General features: G+C 43.5%; 3 protein-coding genes across 4 annotated transcripts; all 3 read left to right on the top strand.

The window, feature by feature from the left end:
- Positions 1-1896: 1896 nt before the first annotated feature.
- On the top strand, positions 1897-15586 carry LOC117852184 (callose synthase 3). 2 transcript variants are annotated; one of them, XM_034734168.2, is made up of 42 exons: positions 1897-2054; positions 2154-2412; positions 2482-2582; positions 2683-2807; positions 2903-2996; positions 3075-3185; positions 3291-3422; positions 3511-3603; positions 3720-3811; positions 4012-4138; positions 4341-4478; positions 4553-4629; positions 4717-4810; positions 5207-5329; positions 5449-5563; positions 6053-6387; positions 6475-6527; positions 6613-6673; positions 7163-7244; positions 7316-7365; positions 7445-7531; positions 7686-7811; positions 7909-8097; positions 8182-8342; positions 8840-8963; positions 9043-9143; positions 9504-9633; positions 9727-9878; positions 10294-10403; positions 10528-10653; positions 10766-10834; positions 10920-11094; positions 11783-11927; positions 12306-12425; positions 12507-12625; positions 12775-12858; positions 13044-13156; positions 13240-13469; positions 13555-14364; positions 14450-14500; positions 14773-14958; positions 15051-15586. In XM_034734168.2, exons 2-42 carry the CDS (start codon positions 2187-2189, stop codon positions 15297-15299), a joined length of 5886 nt encoding a protein of 1961 aa, XP_034590059.1. In that variant the 5' UTR covers positions 1897-2054; positions 2154-2186; the 3' UTR covers positions 15300-15586. The 2 variants fall into 2 exon arrangements, with proteins under 2 accessions (XP_034590059.1, XP_072149474.1); XM_072293373.1 differs by having other exon boundaries at positions 1901-2054; positions 2138-2412.
- A 2546-nt stretch (positions 15587-18132) lies between these two features.
- LOC117853256 (protein REVEILLE 1) lies at positions 18133-21306 on the top strand. Its single transcript, XM_034735642.2, has 6 exons — positions 18133-18556; positions 19252-19377; positions 19504-19615; positions 19702-19763; positions 19922-20278; positions 20376-21306. The coding sequence occupies exons 1-6, from the start codon at positions 18533-18535 to the stop codon at positions 21006-21008; spliced, it is 1314 nt and encodes a 437-aa protein (XP_034591533.1). The 5' UTR covers positions 18133-18532; the 3' UTR covers positions 21009-21306.
- A 625-nt stretch (positions 21307-21931) lies between these two features.
- LOC117853257 (uncharacterized) lies at positions 21932-23051 on the top strand. Its single transcript, XM_034735643.2, has 3 exons — positions 21932-22153; positions 22532-22612; positions 22689-23051. The coding sequence occupies exons 1-3, from the start codon at positions 21932-21934 to the stop codon at positions 22752-22754; spliced, it is 369 nt and encodes a 122-aa protein (XP_034591534.1). The 3' UTR covers positions 22755-23051.
- Positions 23052-25609: the final 2558 nt, after the last annotated feature.

The following is a 25609-nucleotide window of genomic DNA, read 5'->3' as shown; positions in this document are numbered from 1 at the left end:
GGCCACCAATTTTGTTTCACCAGCAGGCAGCGAGCCGAACCAGCAAAGGCAACAATATATGATCTCTCAAAATCAATGCAAAGGGACTCGACTCGTTGGTAAAACAGGAAAATATATTGCAAGTTACTAGCAAGCTTCCTAGCCTTGGGGCCTTACTATTTGGATTTGGATTAGCAGCCATAGCTTTTGTTTGGTTCTCAGCTTGCCTAACTTGCTGTTAGCCTGCTTGTCAGCCTCATGCATGCCAGAGGAACAGTTTGTCAATTTTCGTTACGCGGCTAGACCACGGGGTTAAAGTTTAGCTCGGATCACGTCGGATATTTGATGCTAATTAGGAGTATTAAATATATGCTAATGAAAAAAATAATTGCATAAATGAGGGATAATTCGCGAGACGAATCCGTTAAACCTAATTAGTCCATGATTAGCACACGTGATGCTACAGTAAACATGTGCTAATCATGGACTAATTAAACTTAATGGACTCATCTCGCGAATTAGCCCTAATTTATACAATTATTTTTATCATTAATCTATATTTAATTAATACTCTTAATTAGCATCCAAACATTCAACGTGACATGGGCTAAACTTTAACCAGAATCCGAACACGCCCGTTATACCCTAGCTTAAGCAACATTATTACGTGGTGAATTTTGTCCAACTAATTCCATGTCTTATTTTTAGTGCCATCGTTTTTGGGCCATGATGGATCACCTATGGAAGAATGGAACCGAGTCCGGCCCAATTCGAGGCCCAAAAGAAAAAAAATATCAGCAACATGTCCATACCCTACTACAGTGTACTGTATATCCGCCCACCCTTTGGCTACGGTTGGTGTGGTGGTTTGGACTTTGGCGCCGACCAAGTGAATCTCCACGTACAGTAGGAGTCATGGAATGAATCGGATGGAGTGACACGCATGCAGATGCAGATGCTGATGCTGATGCTGATGCCGCATTATTCTCTGCACGAAAACACGTTGTACAGCATTGCTTTGCCGCCACGCACAAAATAAACTCTACTGCGACTAGACTGATGAGTAGTTCCATCCTCACGTACCTTAATTAGCTTATTACTGTAAAGTGAGGTCTTCTTTTCGATGGATCGATCGATCGATCTTTAGCAAAGGTATAGTATATGCAGTTGCTTTAAAAAAGATCGTCTAGCTATTTGACACGATAGGTCATCCCATCCCCACTCCACTCCACTGTTATAGGTAGTACCTAGCACGTGCACTAAGCACTAGCTGGATGGAATGGATCATGCTGGGGGCGACGCTACACGTGATGTATGTATGGATGATTCCGTTCAACCATATAATTCACTTCTTTTGATAGATGTCAAGCGAGATAGCATTATCCTGAATATGAGTTGATACAGCTCATCCAACCAAAACTATTTATCTCGAACTATTTTCACACATGAACTTAAATGGTACATGTAACTGAACACACTCTTGTTTTGTCGTGTCCATCCATGGATACTCATGTTCTCCATCTACAAGGATCCTTTTCCCCGAGGTGGAGGAAAGAAAGGAACGCATGTGGGCGGCCGGCCCATGTTCCCAGCCGCATTTGCATGGATGCATCTAACTAATTAAGAGCTAGCTACACATCATATTGATAGTAGCATACAAAAAACGAAAGAAAAGTTGGAGAAGAGGAGGAAGGAATGGTGGTGCAGATGCAGACGACGAGCCGGCGCTGCGTTGGGCCCACGTGCTCAGCGGGCGTGGCCATTGTCACGTGCACAGGAATGCCCTCAACGGACGCACCTAATCACGGCAATGCCACTACAAGGCATGAGTGCCAGTGGCACGAGTGTGATAACCCTTTGAATCCGAGGCCCTGATGCCTCCGCCGCTACCGAAAGAGTTTGAAAACCCCAGCAGAACCTCCCTTTCCGTCGCTCCGCTCACCTCCCCAATCTGCAAGGTGTGCTGCGCTCCACTCCACTCCACTCGAGCAGCAGCAGCAGCAGCAGTGGCGGCATTGCGCCCGAGCCGCCGCCAAATCTAGGGTTTCCTTCCATGCGCCTTCCCTTCTCCCAAGGCAAGCTCGCCGCCGCTGTCCCTGCTGCTGCTCTCTCCGCGCATTTTCGATTCGATTTTGATTTGCAGATTGAGCGACCCCAGCTCATCTGAATCTCAGGTAAATAAATAACAAAGACCCCGCCGGCACGGGATGGCGGCGCCGGGGCGGAGGCCCGACATGTCCTCCTCCTCGCCCTCGCCCTCGCCGGCCGCCCCGCCATCCTCCGGGAGGCGCCTCCTCCGCACGCAGACCGTCGGCAACCTCGGCGAGTCCATCTTCGACAGCGAGGTCGTACCCTCCTCGCTCGTCGAGATCGCGCCCATCCTAAGGGTGGCCAACGAGGTCGAGGCCACCAACCCGCGCGTCGCATACCTCTGTGAGTTTTAGTTTTTTTTTTAATCATTACTGCTCCTGCATCTGCGCCTACTCAACGCGTTCGACGCAGGTCGCTTCTACGCCTTCGAGAAGGCTCACCGCCTCGACCCTACTTCCAGTGGCCGTGGTGTTCGTCAGTTCAAAACAGCACTTCTTCAGAGGCTAGAGAGGGTACTACTATCCACTATCCATGGCGGCTACTTTGACTTGTTATTTCTACTCTTCATGGAAGATGCATGCTCAAACCTTTTAACTACTCTTCATTCCCTAGGAGAATGATCCCACATTGAAGGGAAGGGTGCACCAGAGCGATGCCAGGGAGATGCAGCGTTTCTACCGTGAATACTACAAGAAGTACATCCAGGCGCTTCAAAACGCCGCCGACAAGGCTGACCGGTCAGCCATTTCACTCTACTGTTAGTTGATGCTACCTGCACTCATGCTGTTGCTCCTCCCATGACACTCTGCCCTCTCTTTGCTACATTGCTCAGTGCCCTGCTCACCAAAGCATACCAAACAGCTGCTGTCTTGTTCGAGGTCTTGAGAGCCGTTAACGTCTCACAGTCTGTCGAAGTCGATCAAGCGGTACTGCATCGTTTCTACTGCCACCAGAGGATTGTTAGTTTTCCATCATATGTACCGTGATACAACTTTCCCATGCAGATTTTGGATACACACAACAAAGTTGAAGAGAAGAAAAAGCTCTATGTTCCCTACAATATTCTTCCTCTTGATCCTGAGAGTACCAATCAAGCTATTATGCGTTACCCAGAGGTTTTCATCCATCCTTGTCCTCATTGGATTGGGAAATAGTACTATCTCATTAGTTGAGTAGCAAGTAAGCTGTTTATAATCTTCGTATTCCTCGTCATTATGTAGATTCAAGCAGCTGTTTACGCTCTCCGAAACATTAGAGGCCTGCCATGGCCAAAGGACCATGAGAAGAAGCCTGATGACAAGAACACTGGTAAAGACCTTCTTGACTGGCTCCAGGCCATGTTTGGGTTCCAGGTAATTGAGCGATACAGAGAATTCGTTGTGCTGTGCTGTACATTGCTTTCAAAATATGCTCCGTCTAACTGCAAGATTCTCTCCTCAGAAAGATAATGTGTCCAACCAACGGGAACATCTCATACTGTTACTTGCAAATGTGCACGTAAGGAAAATACCAAAAGCTGAACAACAGCCAAAGGTGAGCATTTAAACCCCCCTTTTTTTCCGTTTGAATATTTGGGTGGAACAAAAATACCTCCTTTTGGATTATTCCCCATTTGCATACTAATGATGTGATCATGTCCTATTTTTCAGTTAGATGACCAAGCTCTGGATGCTGTAATGAAGAAGCTATTTAAGAATTATAAGAAGTGGTGCAAGTACCTTGGCCGCAAAAGCAGTTTATGGTAGGTTCAAAGCAATTATGGAATGTACAGGAACCACTTGAACTGATTTTCTTATAGCTATGGTTGCATTTCTTGTTTTATATCTATTTTTTAATTTGTCAACCATCACATCACAACATTTCATCCCGTAAAGTTGCTTCCTCTTGAAAGGGATACTGCATCTCTTAATGCTTCTCTAACAGTAGCTGAATGGTCTCCAGGTTGCCAACTATTCAACAGGAAGTACAGCAGCGTAAGCTTCTTTATATGGGTCTCTACCTGCTGATTTGGGGTGAGGCGGCTAATTTGAGATTCATGCCAGAATGTCTTTGTTACATCTACCATCATGTAAGATCAGCTTGTGCTCTTTTTTTTTTCTAGATTTACTTTCATATATTATTCTTCAGTTTAGAAATAACAACAACAATAACCTAGCTGTAGTGTTCTGGTGTACTCAATGGGGAATGGTTGCATGCTGGTACAGATCTTTATTTATAAGTTTTAATTCTGGTGAGTCCATCCTGATAAAGGCTCCTTTGCATCTTAATAGATGGCTTTTGAACTCTATGGCATGTTGGCCGGAAATGTGAGCCCAATGACTGGTGAAAATGTTAAGCCAGCATATGGTGGTGATGAAGAAGCCTTCTTGATGAAAGTTGTGACTCCAATATACAAAGTTATAGAGAAGGTATAACATTTGCAGATTTTAGTTTTTAAATGTTATCATACATTCATTTCAAATCTGACCAGTTTTGTTAACAGGAAGCAGAAAGGAGCAAGACTATAAAATCAAAACACTCGCATTGGAGAAACTATGATGATCTAAATGAGTACTTTTGGTAAGTGATGATTGAACTGAATTGGTATTTTCTATTTTGTGGTCTAGATTGTAAAGAAAGCCAAATCATTCCTATATTGCTTGTCAGGTCAGTAGATTGTTTCCGGCTAGGGTGGCCTATGAGGGCTGATGCTGATTTTTTCAAGACTCCCAAGGATGCCTATCCTAATCGTCTGAATGGGGTAGGTTCCTGTTCACACTAATATTTCCATACTTCTATCTTGCCAATGTGTAACTTATGAGCCTTTATTGTCTCATCTTATGTGTAATATTCATTGTCGTAACTACTTACGCATTGAACTTGACCATACAATTTTCTGGCCAGGAGCTGCATACTATTTGTTCTTTTTTCTGGTAGATACACTCATTTAGCTATATGTTCCTTTTGATATGTGATATTACGCGAGCTAGATTTGAGCTACTTGCTTTTCATGCCTTTTAACTTGTACGTTATTTTGTTTACCTTGCAATAAATATCCATGAATTTGTTGTATCTATTGTTCCTCTAACATAAAGCAAGCAAAAATAGAGTGTGGGCAATAATCCTTATTTGTACCCATTTTTTTATTGTGATCCAGGAGAACACTTCTGTGGGTAGCGTTCATTGGATGGGAAAGGTTAATTTCGTGGAGATACGTTCATTTTGGCACATATTCCGTAGTTTCGACAGAATGTGGATCTTCTTGATACTATCCTTACAGGTTAATTGCCCTTTCTTCAGCACTTTCACTCTGTTACACTTCTTTCCATCTCTCAGTTTGCTGAACATTGCCATCCCTTCAGCTTCCTATATTTCTGATGGTATTTGGTTTTAATATAGGCCATGATTATACTTGCTTGGAATGGTGGCACACCAAGTGATATCTTTGACACAAAAGTGTTTAAGCAGGTTTTGAGCATATTTATTACTGCTGCAGTTTTGAAGTTGGGTCAAGGTATTTGGTCCTTGCTCCATCCCTTCCTCGTCCTGTTAGCATATTTGTCAATGCACGCCATAGGTTTTTTGCCCGGGAGCTCAGTAGTTGTTACAGAACTTTGATATGCCAATGTAATTAGAAGGTTTTCATGTTTCTGGTACTCTTTGTGATAAAACAGCATGTACTTTCTCAAGCTATTCTTCCCATTGAGATACCCTGATCCTACTTCACTCTATTTTCGCTACCTGCCATTTGCTTTTGGCAGCTAAAAAAAATACTAGCAGCGTTGATAGGCATGCAAAAATACTGGCAGCGTTGATAGGCATGTAATTTAGCATTCAGTTTCTTGACTGATGAATAACGAATTTGTAACATGACACTGAAGGGTCATATAAGTGCATCATTTTTTTTTTTGGAGACAAGCACCTTATTCTTCATTTGCATGTATATTTCTTACATTTAGGTTGAATTTCATAAATTTAAATCAGTCTGCAATGTGTTAAACAGCTCTCCTGGACATCATATTTGGCTGGAAAGCAAGAAGAAGCATGTCATTTGCAGTGAAGCTGCGATATGTCTTGAAGTTAATATCAGCTGCTGCTTGGGTTGCGATTTTACCTGTAACTTATGCATATACCTGGGAGAATCCTACTGGTCTTGCAAGAACAATAAAAAGCTGGCTTGGTGGTGGTCAGAATCAACCATCTTTATACATTTTGGCTGTTGTGGTATACTTGGCTCCAAACATGCTTGCCTCCATGCTATTTCTTTTCCCATTCCTCAGAAGGTACCTAGAAAGTTCAAATGTTAAGGTCATAACGTTCATGATGTGGTGGTCTCAGGTAGCTTTCGTCCTCTTGTTTGCTGCTATTTAGATGGTTAAGGTTGTCGATTTCTGTTTCCAATGAGATCCTATGTTAAATCTGCAGCCACGTTTATTTGTTGGCAGAGGAATGCATGAAGGCGCATTCTCCCTCTTCAAGTATGTTAACATATTAGCTCATCTTCTCATTGTCTTCTTCTAGCGTTACATCTTTTCCAGTTACTGAGCATTGTTATCCTGATAGGTATACCATGTTCTGGGTTCTTCTTTTAGCAATGAAGTTGACAGTAAGCTTCTATATCGAGGTAAAGATCCATTTCTTCCATCTTGTTTATTGTACTTTGTCCGCAGATGCTTCATTTTGGTATGCTTGAACATGAAGTTTGTGCCATCATTATTAAAGAACAAAATAAATAAAAATATCTGACAGCATGGACCATGATTTTTTTCAAAGTGTATTTATTGTGGAATTGACCATTACGGAACTGTTGATGTGGGAATTAGAGTGTCACATCATGTTTGCTGCAATTGTGGGCTTTGCCTGAACTTTGGTGCATGGAACTCAATGGGTATATCTTCAGTCATACAGTAACATTCAAAACATAAGCCATTCCTTTGCTTGAATGTATAAAATTTAACACATCATTGAGCAACAACACTTTGTTTGCACATGTCAAATGCTGCAAGGGGGCTTGTCTAATGTTTGATTATTATCCATTTGTTTGTGTATTTAATATGGTGCGGCTACTAAGGTATCTAATGCTGCTGGTCATTCATTTTTTGTCTTTTTGTAGATCAAGCCTCTGGTACAGCCGACCAAAGATATAATGAGAGAACCAATCAGGACATTCCAGTGGCATGAGTTTTTCCCTCATGGTATTATCCTGAAATTTCCTATATTACATTTTGGATTTATTTTGGTGTTCTTATTTATATTTAATTTGCAGGAAGTAACAATATTGGTGTTGTTATTGCACTTTGGGCTCCAATAATTCTGGTGTGTCTCGACTCCTTTCGCCCCATTTAAGAAGAATTCGTTAACCAATGTGTTGAGACTTGTTAGTGAAATTATCCAGGTATATTTCATGGACACACAAATTTGGTATGCACTTTTCTCTACACTGATTGGTGGTATCTACGGGGCTTATCGTCGTCTTGGCGAGGTTAGTAATATACCTACATATCTTGCTTCATTGCTCAATGCATTATATGTGCTGGCCCTTTGTTGGTTTCTGGAAAAGACTTTTTTCACCTAATGTCGTGGAGCATTATTTATCATGAGGAACTTATGCTAGACTCCTTGGTACATGAAACCAGATAAGGACACTAGGAATGTTGAGATCTCGCTTTGAATCTTTGCCTGTGGCCTTCAATGAGCGCTTGATCCCTTCTGATGCAAACAAGAGGAAAGGTTTGCGGGCTGCTTTTTCCAGGAAACCCAAGGTATTCATTTCTAGTGTGAAACTTGGCTTTATGAGTAGATCATTAGCATATCTCTGTTGAACAAACAATATTTTACCTGATATACTTTGATTTTTAGGCTTCTGATGATGAGAAAGAGGAAGAGAAAAGAGCTGCAAGATTTGCTCAAATGTGGAACCTAATTATCACAAGTTTTCGTGAAGAAGATCTCATAGATAACAGGGAGATGGATTTACTACTTGTTCCATATTGTAAAGATCGTGAATTGAATATATTCCAGTGGCCGCCATTCCTACTTGCTAGCAAGGTATACACTTTCAATCATTCTGTATTTTCTCTACTTACCGTGATTGTGGATTCAGGTGTTAATTGTTTTTTTACTGTACTGTAGATTCCAATAGCGTTGGATATGGCGGCAGACAGTGGTGGAAAGGACCGTGATTTGACAAAGAGAATGGGATCCGATCCATACTTTTCCTATGCTATCAGAGAATGCTATGCTTCCTTCAAAAACATCATCAATACTTTAGTGTTTGGACAGCGTGAGAAACTGTATGTTTTATCTTAGCAGGATTGTTATTTTTTAAGAAATGGAGCTCGATTGCATAATCCAGGGACCAAACATGTAGATCACATGATAGCTCCTTGTCTGGACCGAATGCAACATCGCACCAAACCTAATCTTATACAAGTTCTGCTCGAAACACTCTATGCCTTTAGTTTAAAAAGAACGAAGCTATGATAAATTGCAAAATCTGAGGTTAGAGTCTCTAATTTGTCCTCAACTGTCATGCATGTAACTTTTGAGCATGTTATGGTGTTCGAGTCACCATGTTGTGGCCTGGAGGTGCTGAGACTAAAAAATGAGTACCTTTATTTGAATTGAGGGGCGACCTTGTCCCATATCAGAAGGGAAAAGAGGAGTTTTTTTTTTGTGTGTGTGGGGGGGTGTATGCTGGCATATCTGTGAAATTTAATGTACTTTTGCATGTTTTGTTACTGGCTTGCAACATCTGCTTAGCTGAAGCTCCTTTTGCTGCTTATTTCAGTGTCATAAAAGAGATTTTTGATGTTGTGGATAAGCACATAGCAGAGGAAACCCTGATAAGGGATCTAACTATGAGGAGCCTTCCTGCACTGAGCAAGAAGTTTATTGACTTACTTGAGTTACTGGTACAAGACTTTCCATCATTGTTTTAGGTTGTGTTCAGAAAGGATAGCTTCTCACTGCATCAATTTCTTTGTATTACAGCAAAAGAATAAAGAAGAAGACTTGGGTCAGGTCGTCATTTTGTTTCAAGATATGCTTGAGGTGGTCACAAGGGACATAATGGAGGAAGAGCAGCTTGGAGGGTGAGGAGTTTAGTTTCTGCTGTAATCCTTGATACTCTTCTTCAAATAGAATCATACACATGCCATTTTTTTTTTGCCACAGCCATTATATTTTTGCGATGCAGCTCTGCTTGCTTTCTTGCTGTTAACCGTTTTTACCTGAAAATTGTAGTGTTTTAGGGCTTGGGTGGTATTTGCTGACTGCTGCAAGGAGTCTCACAATGCTCTTTTGTTCTAATCTTGGAGCTTAGTTCCAGTTCTAATTCTACATACAGCTTAGTTATTCTTTTTATATACATCTTTTGTCATGGTATCCGGTGATTTTGGAAATTGATGATCGTCTGATCTCTCGTGACCTTTTATGGCCGCTTGTTCTTCCAGAATGTTGGAATCCATACATGGTGGACATAATAGAAGACATGAAGGAATTACACCACTAGATCAGCAAGATCAGTTGTTTGCTAAAGCTATTAGGTTCCCCATGGAGGAATCGGATGCATGGACTGAAAAGGTTTGATTGTCATCCCTTTATTATTTTTAGTAACAAATTCTGGCATGAAGATTTTGTCCTTCACGTTGTTATAATGAACTATTTACGTTTCAGATAAAGAGGCTTCACCTTCTGCTAACTGTGAAGGAGTCTGCTATGGATGTCCCTACAAACCTTGATGCCAGAAGGCGAATATCGTTCTTTGCAAATTCTCTGTTTATGGAGATGCCAAATGCTCCTAAAGTGCGGAATATGTTACCCTTCTCGTAAGTTTTCACTGCTTGCTATGCGCGAATTTGATAACCTGTGTTCTTCTCAAACCTTGTTTGTTAAAGATTGATCGTTATATTACTTTCTCGCTGTGTAGTTTTTTGTTCTCAATGTCATATATGACTGCCGTGATTGCTTCATAACCATCTGATGGCTGTAGAGTTTTCCTTGTTAATATCATATATTGTCTACCGTGATACATAACTATCTGAAATGATTTTGTTTTTTTTTTGTCTGTGTTTTGTTTGAACTGCATTATTCTCAGTTATTTGTTTCATTTGGGCAACCCTGATTATATATTTTTGTCTTGCATATGTTAGTTTTTGCACCTTTTTTCACAATACCTGTGAGCTCTTGCCTGGTCACTTTTGCAAAATGTTATATTTTCCTGCAATGATTTCTATACTGCAGTGTCTTGACTCCTTATTACAAGGAAGATGTTCTGTTCTCCTCACAAAATCTAGAAGAGCCAAATGAGGATGGAGTTTCCATCCTTTTCTACCTACAGAAGATTTACCCAGGTTATTTTCTCCCTTCTGTAGCACTTTACTTGGATTGATGTTGATTCGAATTATTCTGGTTTGGTTCTTCGATGTCCTCTGAGAAACTGACACTGCAACATTGCATTTGTTAACCTCTTTGAAGATGAATGGAAAAATTTCCTTGAAAGAGTGGACCGAAAGAGTGAGGAGGAGCTCCGTGAGGACGAAGAATTGGAAGAGGAGCTTCGTCTTTGGGCATCATATAGGGGACAGACATTGACAAGAACTGGTATGCTATATCTTGTGTGTGATCCAGATTTGTATTATTTTTTTTCTAAAGAAACATTTTAAATATGTATTGTATTCATTTAATTTTGTGGTTGCTACTGTTATCTACACAGTAAGAGGGATGATGTACTACCGAAAAGCTTTGGAGCTTCAGGCTTTTCTTGATATGGCCCAAGATGATGGTATTTCTAATGGCTCACTCTATGCTGTTGATCTGAAATGTGTGCCTTTTGATGTATTTACTGACTTCTCTTCCTTGTTCATTAGATCTTATGGAAGGTTACAGAGCAACTGAACTGATGTCCGAGGACTCACAATTAATGACACAGTGCAAGGCCATAGCTGACATGAAGTTTACATATGTTGTCTCGTGTCAGCAATATGGAATCCAGAAACGGTCTGGCGAACCTTGTGCACATGACATATTGAGGCTAATGACAACGTGAGTTTCTTAAAAACTCTGCATAAATGCTATTCTACAAGTAGGATGTGAATATTTATTTTTTTTGCTCATTTTCAAATTACATGCTCATATATGAAAAGAAGTTTATGGTATTGTAGTAGTTTTGCTTTTGCATGGATTCAGAATGTTTGTTGATCTAGAACAATCTAAGAATGGCACTATTTTAAATAGAGTATGGCAGGAGCTAAGGGACTTTCCTTGCTCACTGCTAGAGGTGCTGATTAGAAGGTCAAGTGGTCAGGTCTTTCCAGCACTTTTATCCGTGATTAAGTTCATATAGTTCTAGTGTGTGTGTCTGGGTGTCTGTATGACTCCTACTATTTTTTTTTTCTCGAACAATGCAGGAGAGCTGCGTGTCATTTCATTAAGAGGGGAAAAACTCCTTCTACTATTAATACAATGATACGCAGTTCTCCTGCGTGTTAGAGAAAAAAAATGGCACTATCTTTAGTTTGAATGTGAGTTTTGTTTATTACCATGCAGGATCTCTGTCCTATGTACATATGTTTTGGTGTTCTTGTGTTACTTATCCTTTTAGATAATCAACATACCCTGTGAAGTTTTGTGTTTATAATTTTCACCACAATCAAATAAACACAGGCAAAGCTTTGCAGGGTATTTTGTAGTTATTCAGGGCACTGAAATAACAGAAAGGGCTTTTTGACAGATATCCATCGCTGCGGGTTGCCTATATTGATGAAGTTGAAGCGCCTAGTCAGGATAGGAACAAGAAGGTTGAAAAGGTTTACTACTCGGCATTGGTGAAGGCTTCTGTTACAAAACCTAATGAGCCTGGCCAGAGTCTTGATCAGGTAATGGAAACAAAATGCTTTGTTAATTTGGTATTCCTTGGGTGAAATTTGGTCAGGTTTATCTTTCCTTGCTTGATATGACACTTGGTTTGGGAGTGGGGTAGTAATCCCTTCATCTTGGCCTTATATGCACTACCTTCGTCCCAAAGTCATGTAGCCCCGAAGAACTTTGGTGATGTATAAATATTTATTTGAATGCTTGTTGTAATTTTGAGTGCAGCTGTTAGGATTGTTCCATGTTCAATCTAGAAAAGTTCAAGATCTTTCAAATGAAATGTCCAATTTACAGTGACCAAATTCTTTGGAAGCAATGGTTTCTCACAGCCTTAGTGGTCCAAGTTGTGTTGCACTTATTTGCCATCTATGTTTTCGCTGTAGGTCATCTACAAGATAAAACTGCCAGGTAATGCTATTTTAGGTGAAGGAAAGCCAGAAAATCAGAACCATGCAATCATATTCACTCGAGGCGAGTGTCTCCAAACTATTGATATGAATCAGGTACAGCTCTGTGCAATTTGAGGTTTTAGGAAATTATTTTTGCATTCTTGTTCATTTGCTTATGTTGAGTTGTCATGGCAGGAACACTATATGGAGGAGGCTTTGAAGATGAGGAATCTGCTGCAAGAGTTTGAGGAGAAACACGATGGTGTGAGATACCCGTCAATACTTGGTGTAAGAGAGCACATATTTACTGGCAGGTAATTTTCCATGTTCTACTTTTCTGAATTATGATTAAATTATGCACGTACGTGGCTATGGCATTATCTTGTATTATTTTGAGCTATATTTAGTATTTTTTCGTTTCCAATTGTAATTTGTGATTAAATCTTTGCTAAATTTTGTGCAGTGTTTCATCCCTTGCTTGGTTCATGTCAAATCAGGAGACTAGTTTTGTGACTATTGGACAACGTGTGCTTGCCAATCCGCTGAGGTATACATCTGAGATCAATTGTACATTCACTGTATGACATTGCGCAGTCTATTGGTTCTATTTTGTTAACTGCTCGGTTTATTTGTTCTCCCCAAGGTTACTAGTACTGGACAGTAACTTGATTCTAAAAGACCTTCTGTAGTTCTTGGCATTGACATTCTTTTTCTTAACACCACTTTGTCCAGGGTTCGATTTCACTATGGCCATCCTGATATCTTCGATCGTCTTTTCCACCTTACAAGGGGTGGTGTGAGTAAAGCATCCAAAATTATCAATCTTAGCGAGGACATATTTGCAGGTACTAACCTTTTGCTATTGCTGCTTGACTTAGTAAATCTTGAACTGTTCTGGTGTGGTCTCTTATGTTGTTTTATGATGCAGGGTTTAATTCCACACTGCGTGAAGGAAACGTTACTCATCATGAATACATGCAAGTTGGCAAGGGAAGGGATGTGGGTCTTAATCAAATATCTCTATTTGAGGCAAAGATAGCAAATGGAAATGGCGAACAGACACTGAGCCGTGACATCTATCGGCTGGGTCACCGCTTTGATTTCTTCAGAATGCTGTCTTGTTACTATACAACAATTGGTTTCTACTTCAGTACAATGGTATTTTGCTAACCTGAACTTATCAGTTTTAACAGCCATTCATTGTTTAATGCTTAACCTTTGTGGTTTTTCTTTTTGGACTTAGATTACAGTGTGGACCGTGTATGTTTTCCTCTATGGGCGGTTATATCTTGTCCTAAGTGGACTTGATGAAGCACTGGCTACTGGAAGGAGGTTTGTGCACAATACGCCTCTCCAGGTTGCTCTTGCATCAGAGTCTTTTGTGCAACTTGGATTTTTGATGGCGCTACCCATGATGATGGAAATTGGCCTGGAGAGAGGATTCAGAACAGCTTTGAGTGACTTTGTACTAATGCAACTCCAATTGGCATCTGTTTTCTTCACATTTTCACTTGGGACCAAAACTCATTACTATGGAAAGACATTGCTCCATGGAGGAGCTGAGTATAGAGCCACTGGACGTGGATTTGTGGTGTTCCATGCCAAATTTGCTGACAACTATCGGCTTTATTCCCGAAGCCATTTTGTCAAGGGTATTGAGCTGATGATTTTGCTAGTCGTGTTTGAAATATTTGGGCAGTCATATAGAGGGGCTATAACATACATCTTCATCACCATCTCCATGTGGTTCATGGTGGGCACGTGGCTCTTTGCGCCATTCTTGTTCAATCCTTCTGGATTTGAGTGGCAGAAGATTGTGGATGACTGGACTGATTGGCACAAGTGGATCAGTAATCGTGGAGGTATTGGTGTAGCACCAGAGAAAAGCTGGGAATCATGGTGGGACAAAGAACAGGAGCCTCTTCGACACTCTGGGAAGCGTGGTACAATTGTTGAGATACTGCTTGCATTGCGTTTCTTCATCTACCAATATGGGCTTGTGTATCATTTGAATATAACAAAGAAGATAACCAAGGATACCCACAGTGTGCTGGTAATTTACTTATCTTATTTGGCAAATTAAGGTGGTTTCATCTGTTTATGCTGATGCGGTGTTTCTAACTAATGCTCTTTTGCAGGTCTATTGCTTCTCATGGGTTGTAATTTTTGTTATCTTGCTCGTTATGAAGGTATTATTCAATTTTTATTTTTCTTCAATTAACTGTGGCACTCAGAGGTCCCAGAGAAGAGTAGGTTGTGATAATGATGCCATTAGGCAGTGAGATTTGAGGATCCCTTTGATTCATATAATAGAGCAATCTTGGTGTCCATAGAATTAACCTGCTTACCTATCGAGATGCTAGAATCGTAATAAAATGTTTTGCCTTTGAACAAGAACTGCCTATGGTTTAGCTGGTCTCCATCTAGCTGGTGCACTCAGTTATTGTATTTTCTTTTCCAGACTGTTTCAGTGGGCAGGAGGAGGTTCAGTGCAGAGTTCCAGCTTGTGTTCCGGTTGATCAAGGGTCTCATATTTATAACATTTACATCCATTGTGATAATCTTGATAGCAATCCCTGGCATGACAGTTCTGGACATCTTTGTGTGCATCCTTGCTTTCATGCCGACCGGATGGGGTTTGCTCCTGGTTAGTGCCTGAACATGTTTCTATCTTTCCACCATCCCTCCCTCTTGATTACATGCGTTATTTATTATTCTTGGGTTGCCCCTTTTTTGCAGATTGCCCAAGCGATCAGGCCTGTGATTCAAAAGATCGGGCTCTGGGGATCCATCAAGGCTCTTGCCCGGGGCTACGAGATCCTGATGGGGCTCCTCCTGTTCACACCCATCGCCTTCCTTGCTTGGTTCCCGTTCGTGTCCGAATTCCAGACGAGGATGCTGTTCAACCAGGCCTTCAGCAGAGGTCTGCAGATCTCCCGTATCCTTGGAGGGCACAAGAAAGACCGAGCGACCAGGAACAAGGAGTAGAGGTGGAAGCTATCTAAGATTGTGCACCCCGAAATTTTGTCGTGCGCTCTGGTGGTGTCAGAGAATTGGGTGGTGGGGAGCATGGTGCAGTAGGCTAGCAAGCATTTTTCAGACTGGAGTGTATGTACCTGTAGGATCAGAAGTGTTGCACCTAATGCTAGTAGTATGTAAAGCTGTATCGCTGCTAAGCAAGGTGCCTGACCCCCCGTCCGTGTTCTGGATTAGTAGGCAGCTGTATCTGATATTTCGATGGTGACCATAGAACCTAAGCAGATGTTGATTGTCCAGATGGGGTCAGATTTGCAACCCATGTTATGTAGCGTGCACTCATAGTATCTGGGAGGGAAGGAGGTGGGAAGGAAAATCAGTTGTTGGTTGCTAGGGTGGGTTGGCAATGGCATGGATTGATCGCTGACCAGGTAACAACAGCCTCTGGCATTGGCATGAGATGAGGTGCTTCAACGGCACTGCGAGTTACCCACTAGCACTGATGCATGCAACGGACTTCGTTTGTAAGTAGTAGCACCGATAACAAATATTAAAATGAATGCAAACAAAAAAGAAATCCGGAAATACTTATTGCTCAGGTGAGGTAAACATTTGTTTTGTAGACTCGGTTGAATAATCAAGATCTTTCTAGCCCTGTAAGAGTAATTGTTGTTGGTACAGCAGAGCAGGGACAAAGCATCCATGGAATTGTTGGGTTGGCCATGGGCCGATCGCTGCCACCAATCAGATACGGCACTACCTACCGACTCAACTCGCAAACTGGCATGTCCATTTTCTATTCAGGATGAGAGAGAGATCTTTTGGGCGATTTCTAGTGGGGACACGTGGACGCGGTGAGGTGGCGGGAAGAGTCACCCACACCACACTCTCGCCATCGCTGCTTCTCCAGATCCGCATCATGTGGACAGGAGAGCAGCAGCATATTGCTTCGTATTCTATGCCCTTCCTATTTCTTTTCCTAGTCATGCATGCGTGTACCTCCTCCTCCTCTTGTCCACAGCTTTGCAGGGCCCACCGTATTTAAGCATATGGACCACACTCATTTTCTTCCAGCTTCCATCTATCTATCGTAATAATACAAACACATTTCGTTGTGTGCACTGCGTCTTGCTACCTGTCAAGCTTGTGTCCACTAGTAATTTGTTGCCAAAATCTTGAAAGCAACACTACCAGGTCTAGCATCATTGATAATAACTAATATAAGCATATGACAAATTAATTTTTGAACAACTAGATTGTCCTCAACATCGTATATTTAAGAAAGGACGAGAAAGAACAGAGGTAATGAGAGTTGGGGTGATACAGGGATTAATGAAAAGGAGGGAGGCTTTGCTAAGCTGCCTAAGCTGATTAGTGGTCGATAGTTTAAAATGGGGATTAGATTAGCAGCTAAGCACATCACCCTAAGCAGCTCGCTAAAACTTGTGGCCAGGGATGCTCGGGGCCTAATTTTAACGCCGGCCACATGGTGGCGGTGGGCCCCGCTGCCTACCGCTGGACCTCGGGGGTTTGGTTGGGTCAGAGGGTAGACACGTGTCGAGAGATGGCGTGACGTGGCCGGGAAAAAGCGCAGCCAACCAAGAAAGAGAGAGATGGTTGTGGCCACGCTTTGCTTGGTCAGTCGCTCAACAGCAGCAATTTTCAAAAAATGATCAGACATATTACCACTCCATCCTTAAAAAAATGCATTTCTAACTATATATCCCTATCCTCTACATATTTGATGGATGGATTACGAAAAGTAAATTCAAGAAATGAAGCTCTCTTGAACCCTTTCCTGGATCACTTTAATACCCTATGTATGCCTACAAAATCGTGCACAAAGAAAATGTTGGCTTCTCCCTTACTGTGTGTCTTTACTCGTCTAGCCCTTCTTAATTAATATGATAGATATATCTCTTGCTATTCATTTTTTAAAAGATTATGTTTTACTGCTCAGTGCTCACCACAAAGCTTAGCTGTACCTACCAGGAGGTTCGAAATTTTTATTTTTATTTTTTAAAAAAAGCTACCAGGTTTGTGTTGCTGTGTGTAACATCACAAACTGTACGCACTGTCTATTGGTTCGGATAAATAAATAAAAAATACATGCATGGTCGATCAAATTTCCTGTGGCCGAAATGAGGCGCCTCGCCTGGCCGGACAAAGCGGAGAAAGGGAAATGCCACTACCACTTTCTTTCTTTCTTCACGACAAATTCTCTTTTTTTTCCCTTCCGGTATGCATGGCTAAGTTTATCCAAATGAAATACCAGCCTCTCCTGTGCTGAGCGGTTGCAGATATTTGTAGGTCAGGGTTTTTCTCAGCCCCTTCCTACGGATTTCGACATATGCAAAACATCCTCAACCCATTTCGACATGCAAAACATCCTCCACCATGCATGATGCATGACAATTCTAAAATAAAATGTATTGGCAGCACAATAACAATCTTGTTTCCTGAACTGACTGAGGATATGGAATCACAAATACTAGTCGTTTTAGCTGTTCCTGGAATCATAAATACTAGTCGTTTCAGCTTTTCTAAATTTATAAATTTATTATAGATATAGATATACGTTATATCTATGTGAAATCTTAAAATATCAGTAGTGAGGATAAGCACCGGAAACGGGAAAGCGACCCTCTCTCAAAACCGAAAAAAAAGAAAGGGAGAAAAAAATCCTGGGAGCGATGCGTGCCCCTGCACGTGGGCCCCATTCTCCCGGGGGCTCCCCAGCCACTAGATCCCTGGTCCTTCTGGAAATTTCCAGCCCTGACAAGGGGGCCCCACGTCCGACGTGGCCCGCCTCCCTCCCCTTGCTTGCCCCCAAAAATCTTCTCGCCGCTTCCTTCTCGATCCTTCCTCTCGCCATTTGCAGCTCCTTCCTCCTCCAGGAATCTCCGCCGATTCCTCTCCGCCGCTCCTTCCTCCCCTCCCACCCGCCTCGCCCGTGCTGCTCTGCTCACGCAGCGCCCCCGTTCCTCGCCGGATTCTCCCCCAGGCCGATATTTCCATTTCTTCCTCTCTTTTTGTTTCCTGTTGAGTTTGTCGGGCTCGCCGAGAAGCGAATTTTTTGTGTCTCCTGGGCGATCCCGGTCGCAAAGGCGGGAGATTTCCTCCGGTTCGACCTCCGCTTCTGTTGACGCTGCCGCCGGTGCCGGTGCTGGCTGCTTCTGTCCTGGGCGCTCCGAGCGCTACAGGTCGCCAAGGGGAACCGGAGATTCGAGCTCTGGGCCCGTCTCATGGCGTCCATGGCGCAGGTCGAGGTAAAGATCTCTTCTTTGTCTTTTGCCCCCTTGATACTTCCCTGTCGGTGTTGGAAGTAGATTTTAACTTTCAGTTGGGTGAAGAAGTAGTAGTGCTTTTTCCGGTGCCCATTGGAGTTTCAGATTTCTTTTGTAAAATAATTGTTTCCATGTGGATTATTGGTAAAAAACTGTTTTTAATTGAAATATTTTATCATATTCTTAAAAATTGTGCTGTTTCTAGACGCTTCTTCTTTGGGTTTGGGTTGCACGCAAATCATGGTATCCGTATGGAGAGTTCCAGAACGAGATGGGCAATACCAGCATGCATGATTAAAGATATCTGGCGCACCGGTAAAGCCAAAATGCCAAATTCGGGAAAAAATGCGTTTTCTGGTAGTTTGTTGTATCCGTTTGCGCTTTTTCTTTTTACCGCGATAACTACTACACCATTTAAGATTAAAAGGCAGTAATCAAAGTTTAGCTTAAGCAGTTCCCACCAGCGTATCATTACCAGCTCTTTTACATGTGTAAGATTGGAAACACTGTATCAGCTCAAATCTGGACATTTTTGCATGGTAAAATTTAGCATGATTTCGACTTCTAATAGGTAGCACAAGAAAGTAACTTGATATTCTGAAACTGTATCCAGCAATAGCCAATAGCAGCACGTTTTAGCTGAAGCACTAATCTTTGTTTCCTGTTGTTGCCTACAGGAAAGGGATGGATTAGACTCATCTGGGTTGTCAATTGACAAAAGGTTGCCGTTGGATGCTGTCAAATCTCCTCTGAAGGATGATGCAGTGCAACCCAAGGAGGGGATGGATGGGTACCCTGTCAAGGTACCCATTTCTTTTCCCACTTTTGAGATCCGTATGCAAATGCCAGTTGGTTCTTTTCAGTGTGTATTTGTGTACTATCCTACAGCACTGTCACCATCCCTAATGACAGCACACCGGTTCAAATAGGTTAGGAAGCCTTACACGATCACAAAGCAGCGGGAGAAGTGGACGGAGGAAGAGCATGAGAAGTTCCTGGAGGCACTGAAGCTTTATGGTCGGTCTTGGCGCCAGATACAAGGTGCGTGCAGACTGCATATGTGACTGCGACCTTATGTTTGAGCGCATTGGCGATTGGTTTTCTGATTTGTCCAAACTGTTGTTTAGAACACATTGGCACAAAGACTGCTGTCCAGATTCGGAGCCATGCTCAGAAGTTTTTCTCCAAGGTGCTTAACCCTCCTGATAGTTGTGATAAATTAAGCTGCTATTACTAAATTGACGTTAGTATATCATTACATATGGTTGTATGATGAGATTTGCTAGCAGCTAACTCTGAACTATTGAATTCTCTCCCCTATTTCTCATGCCAGTTGTTACTGTGCAGGTGGTGCGCGAACCTGGGGCAAGTAATGCAATTGAGATCCCACCCCCTAGGCCAAAGAGAAAACCACTGCATCCATATCCTCGCAAGTGTGCCGATTCCAGCACCTTGGCAAATCCTGCAGTGGGCCAACCAAAGCTTGCCCCTATATCATCGTCGTCTGGTTACAACGTAGAGAATGGTTCACCTGTGTCTGTGCTATCTGCAATGCAGTCGGATACTTTTGGGTCATCAGTATCAAATCCATCAACAGGGTGTACGTCCCCTGCATCATCAGATGATGGGAATAATGCCCCTGTGTTGGTGAGTGAAGAGGAAAATTTACTTACTCAACAAGTTGAGGATGATCAGTCCCGTCAGGTAAACAAACATTCATTGTATGGTGATGGTCTTTTCAAAACGGTGACTTAATGAATGAGGATGTATGCTTATCGGGTTGGGCTTGCTTCAATTTCAGGAAATGAAGCTGGACAACAGTGATGGCGACTTATCTGAAGAGGATTCATCGGGAGGAGTGCAAGAAACAAGTTTGAAGCTATTTGGGAAGACGGTTATCATCCCAGACCCAAAGAAAGTTTGCTCCTCGGATGGGGGCTGCGGAGATGGTGAGAAAAGCTCCCAACCTTCTAAGCAAGAAGTGTTACAAGCATCCTCGATTGGAGGGGTGGCAGCGTACCCTACCCATAATGGATGGCTTCTTCCATACCATTCTTTCCAGTTTCATATGGGTGATTCAGGGAATGCTAGGATTTCCCCTCTTCATGTATGGTGGCCTTACTATGGTTTCCCGGCCGGCCATCCAAGAGGATTTGGTATGGGGCTGCCTACTGAAGGTACCTGTGAGAGTGATACCGGCAAGAGCCTTTCGGCTGAATCTAGTTCAGACTGCCTAGGCAATGTTCAGACAACGGCCCCTACCAACTGCAAAGTTGTCAAGGAGCCACTTGGGGCAATTCAGGTGCCAGAGTCAGCTCTAAGTTTTGAGCTGAAACCGAGCACGAATTCGGCCTTTGCAAGAGTGAAGCCGGGAAGCAGCAGAGATCATTCTCTAAGGGGATTTATGCCATATAAAAGGTGTAAGGTCGAATAACCCAGCCAGACATTTCTCTGCAGCTAATTTTAACTGAGATTAATTGTGAACAGTAGAGAGCAGTTGCGCACGCCCCTTGTTCCAGCGTGCGCGCCATTTTTTTACTTGCAGAGGCAGAGATTGGCCGTGTATTTGCATCAATTGTTTCCTGTTTGCAGCTTGATGTAAGATGCTGCAAGCAGTTGCTGTTACTTGAGCAAATGTAGACTGAAGAAAGGTTTAGCAGGGATGCCAATCTCTGGCCTGTTATCTTGTTGTATAAGAGCAACTCTAAAAGTACCTGTATCTTACCCTCTAATACCTTTGTATCTTACCCTCTAATACCTTTTTAAGAGACCCATAATACTTTTTTAGGAGAAAAAGCACCTGTATCTTATCCTTGTATCTTATCCTCCTTAAGAGTAACTTGAGTAACTTCAAAAGACTCCTTAAGAGTAACTTGATACTCTTAAATACTCTTAAGTAACTTCAAAAGACTGCCAATCTTACCCAATACTTTTTTTGAAAATATTTGAAAATAAATAGAAAACAGTTCCCAAAAGATGGGAGAAGCGAAAAAACACATATTTTTTTCGTGACGCGCGATCTCCCTCAATCCCCCGACTCCGTCTTCCCGTGGCTCATTTTTTTCCCCGCGCGTGCCGGCCGCATCGCGCCAGCCGCTGCCTGCTCGGCGCTCGCCCCGCGCCAGCCGCCGGTCGCCCCCGGGCGTCTTCCCATCGACCGTCACCTCCTTCTAGCTCGCCTGCGGGATCGAGGGCGGTTGGCCACGGCGAGCTTCCTATGGACGCGCGGTCACAGCAAGCAAGGGGACGGCGAGGCTTGAGGGTAGGTGGTCACGGCGAGCTCGCGACGCTGCTAGACCACCTCTCGCGCGGCGGTAGCGGCAGCGTGTGTGGCATCGGCGGCGAGCACCGGGCCAAATGCTCCGCGGGCAGGCGGTGGCTGCGGTGCCGGGACTCACGACGGGAAGCTCGAGCACGATCGGCATTACCACGTTCTTTTGGATGATCTGTGAAATTGATAGCATAAGATGGTCTTGCATCAAGAACAAGATGGAAGAGAGCATAATAGCTCGAATTTCAGTCACCTGGAGGGGCAGCCGGCTTGATGTGGATGCAGATCCAAGCTGTACTGGGATTGAGGTTAGTCAACCCCTCCTCCACCTGCTCTGAAGGCTACAAGAAATAGATCCTTTCAATAACAATCACCGAAACATACTTCAGATGTTCCAGAGTTCCTTTACAGTGCCCTGCTTGAATTATGCACACTCTTCCCCTCAATCAGTTGATCTGAGCATAATGCATTTTTAGTGTTGGCCAGCTACATCAGTGTGTATTTTTTGCTGAAAGTTCTGCCTAGGACCTCTTGCAAAGACTGAAAGCTGAACACAAAATTGTGCTAATTGTTCTAGTGTCCAATATAAAATAGTACACATCTCTAATATGTACGATCCTGGATGGCTGGATGTGCAATCAGTCAGTTCTGACTTTGTACCTATTTAATTTCTTTTTCTCTGCCAGCTGAATCCTCCACCTTCAGAAGCTCTGAAAAGAATGCACATGCTTGCATGTGACCCTGGTATAATTGCGATCATGAACAAGGTAATGATCTTCAAGAAGTAATCCTATGTCTTAATGGACTTTCATCCTTTTCTGACTTTGCTATTGGTGTTTTCAGCATAAATGGCGAGTTGGAATCATGACCGAAATGGCTCCTGTCGGATATGTAGGCGTCAGTTGTTGAGTGGTCATATGTTGAGTGGTCGCAAAATCTTTGATTCTTATGAAGATGAATTTGTTCTGGAGCCAGGGATAGCTGCTGCTGGTCACAGCTTGGAGGAGAGTCAAGTTCGCTGGCTAGTGCTCGTGCAATGTCCAGGGGCTGCTGCTTATCAACGTTTATTGAATGCATCTGCAAAGGAGTATCGTGTATCAAGCACTGAACTTAAATATAGTCCAGCTGTTGTTCCTCAAGATTTTGTTCAGGAAACTGTGAAGGTAGAGCTAGATCCAGATGATGCTATGCATGTTGATTTAGCAATTGTGACATCAGGGTCTCTTGGGGAGAGTTTATTCTAAGGTAGGCTCAATTATGATGACGTGGTAAATATTGGGGAGTAGTTTTTAGCGTTCTGCTGTAACCTCATATATTTTTGGAGGAAATTGTTTTTAGCATAGCCTCCAATACCTCATTTTGGGGAAGAATTTTTTAGGGGACTCTTGGAGTTGCTCTAATACACTTTTTAGGGAGAAAAAGGGAAAAAACTCCAACACCTCCCCTAAATCTTCCCTAAAGATTGGGCGACGCGAATCCAAACCCCGACGTCCCGAATATTTTTGCGAGGCGCCTACTCCCCCAATTTCAATGCGAATATAGACCCGGACATTCCGGACATTTTCGCGAGTCGCCTCCTCCCCCCGACGCCTCAGATCATCCTTTCCCATGTGATTTTTGCGCATGGCGCGCACTAGTTTGTGGGAGGCAGCGGCGGCGGCAGTGGCGGGGCTGCTCTTCTTGCTGCTGCCGTTGTCCAAATCTAAGGCAGGGAGCTTCATCTTAACCAGCGAGATGCTCTTCATGTACATGTCCATGATCTAGTTCCCATGATCCCATAGACCTTCACCTCCTACTGGATGTTAACGCTAATCAGGCTTGTCCACCACGGCCTCCAACGCGGTGCCGGGTGAGTTCGCCACGGAGCTCTCCTGTGCGGGATGAGTCAACCTCCACGTCGGGGCCTCGGGCACCGCCATCTCTTGTGCTTGCATTGGCCGACGAGTGGGGTCTGTTCTTTGATAATTTCTTCCTAATCCAAACATCAAATGATCTTGAGCCTTTAACCAAAGTTGAAGCAGGTACAATCAGCTACAAACCATAGATAGGGCTTTTATTGCAAAAATCAACGGATTTGGAGATAGAAGTCTCTGAACATTGGACAAAACTCGAACTTATACTGAAACTTTTGAATCCCTTCATCAGTTAAAGAACCAACGTTGAAGCAGTACAAACTTCATCTTTGAGCTCCAAATTAATTATCCAAACCTATTTTTCCTAGTACAAGAGCTACTGGAATCTGTTAACTATAGATCATACATCCCATTTTGCATGATCTTGTCCAACATCCACATGTAAACATCTTCTAAATCTTGAACCAAGGTAGGCCAGTCAATGTTCCAAAAGCTCCTTATTCAGCTTCATCAGTTAAGTTAAAAATAAGTTGAAAATAGTAAAACTTTCAAACATTGATGTTACAATAGGCTCTTGTAGCTCTACACCTCCACGGCCGCGCACAGCAGCCTGGTATACTCGGACACCATGATTCGGTTCTCCTCGACAAGATTCAGGTCGTGAGCTCGATCTTCTCGTACTCCTTCCCGTTCCCAGCGCCAGCGCCGGCGTTATTCTCCGGCTCCTCCTCTGGGTCGGCCAGCACCGGCTTTGGTGTCGGCGAGATGGGCACGACCTCCAGCATGACTCCAATGTAGGAGAGCTCGAGTTGCAGGAACCCCTAAGGGCGTCTGGAAGAGGGGAGAGGTCACTGGTGGTGAGCGGGAACTCTCTAGCCGGCGGCGACGACCTCCAGGAGCGGCACGAGCGCGAACCCAGCAGTTCTTGACCCGGTTGAAATTCATCGCGTTGGAGGGCGATCGGAGGAAACTGTGAGGATGAGAGAGTTAACGTGAGGGGGAGAGGAGGCCGGCCCAATTGATGGGCTCATGCGCCCTGTTTTGAAAATTGGGAAGGTTAGTATTGGGAACCGTTGTGGGATGATATGATTTTGGGGGAAAATAATTTTAGGAAAACCCTCGATACATAGTTTTGGGGGAGAATTTTTTGGGAGACTCTTGGAGTTGCTATAAGGACACCAGATTTTGTTGTTAAACTCTTGTTCAAAGTTAATTACTCCTAATGGAAACTGATTTATGAATGGACATGGAAATGCCGTGCTTGGGCAAGTTACATGCATACACTGTGTGCTGTAAGATTATTTTCGTAGTATTGGACAGTGCTGACTAGTTCTGATATCGCAAAACAAACTAACTTTGGTGTAGGGAATTAATCAGATGCAACTGATTTGAGTCTTGATAATTCGGAACGGAGATGAAGGGAGGATACCGAATACCCAAGTTTTGATCTCTCGACAGTTGATGAGGCTTTATGTGAGCATATGCGGCACCTGGCACGGCGACAGTTGCCATGCGGGTGAACATATGCGGCACGGCGGCGATCCGACCGGCTGGTGACGGCGTGACGCATCCGCACTTTCCCCTTGGCGTCGCACTGCACTGGACCATCGCGTCCCCCTCCGGCGACACGATGGCCACGGCGACTGGGCGGTCGCGGACGATGTCGGCCGCCACGATCAGAGGAATCCTGAGCTTGCAGGCCCAGCTATCCTGTCGGTAGTAGTCCTGCAGCACCCAGAGCTCCGCCGCCGCCAGGTCCCCGCGAGTGAGGATCATGGTGAGGTCACCGTCGAGCTCCAGCAGCGCCTGGGCCTGGCCGTCCGCTTCCGATCCGCCGGAACGTCTCTGTCACCGGGTCGAACACCAGTAGGTCGTCGCTGCTGGTATGTGTTTGCGGCAGCCAGTGCATGC

The sequence above is a fragment of the Setaria viridis genome, chromosome 4, assembly GCF_005286985.2.
Source record: "Setaria viridis chromosome 4, Setaria_viridis_v4.0, whole genome shotgun sequence".
NCBI lineage: Eukaryota > Viridiplantae > Streptophyta > Magnoliopsida > Poales > Poaceae > Setaria > Setaria viridis.
Note: the sequence above shows the minus strand (reverse complement) of the source record. Positions and strands in the feature narration are given on the sequence as shown.

Bases quoted from the DNA above. Each gene is read 5' to 3' on its own strand.
- LOC117852184 (XM_034734168.2), top strand. From the start codon at position 2,187: ATGGCGGCGCCGGGGCGGAGGCCCGACATGTCCTCCTCCTCGCCCTCG. The intron at 2,583-2,682 runs GTACTACTATCC...TTCATTCCCTAG, and splicing joins TTCTTCAGAGGCTAGAGAGG to GAGAATGATCCCACATTGAA. The intron at 6,528-6,612 runs GTATGTTAACAT...TTATCCTGATAG, and splicing joins GGCGCATTCTCCCTCTTCAA to GTATACCATGTTCTGGGTTC.
- LOC117853257 (XM_034735643.2), top strand. From the start codon at position 21,932: ATGCTCCGCGGGCAGGCGGTGGCTGCGGTGCCGGGACTCACGACGGGA. The intron at 22,154-22,531 runs GTTAGTCAACCC...TTTCTCTGCCAG, and splicing joins CAAGCTGTACTGGGATTGAG to CTGAATCCTCCACCTTCAGA. The intron at 22,613-22,688 runs GTAATGATCTTC...TGGTGTTTTCAG, and splicing joins TAATTGCGATCATGAACAAG to CATAAATGGCGAGTTGGAAT.
- LOC117853256 (XM_034735642.2), top strand. From the start codon at position 18,533: ATGGCGTCCATGGCGCAGGTCGAG. The intron at 19,378-19,503 runs GTACCCATTTCT...CGGTTCAAATAG, and splicing joins TGGATGGGTACCCTGTCAAG to GTTAGGAAGCCTTACACGAT. The intron at 19,764-19,921 runs GTGCTTAACCCT...GTTACTGTGCAG, and splicing joins CTCAGAAGTTTTTCTCCAAG to GTGGTGCGCGAACCTGGGGC.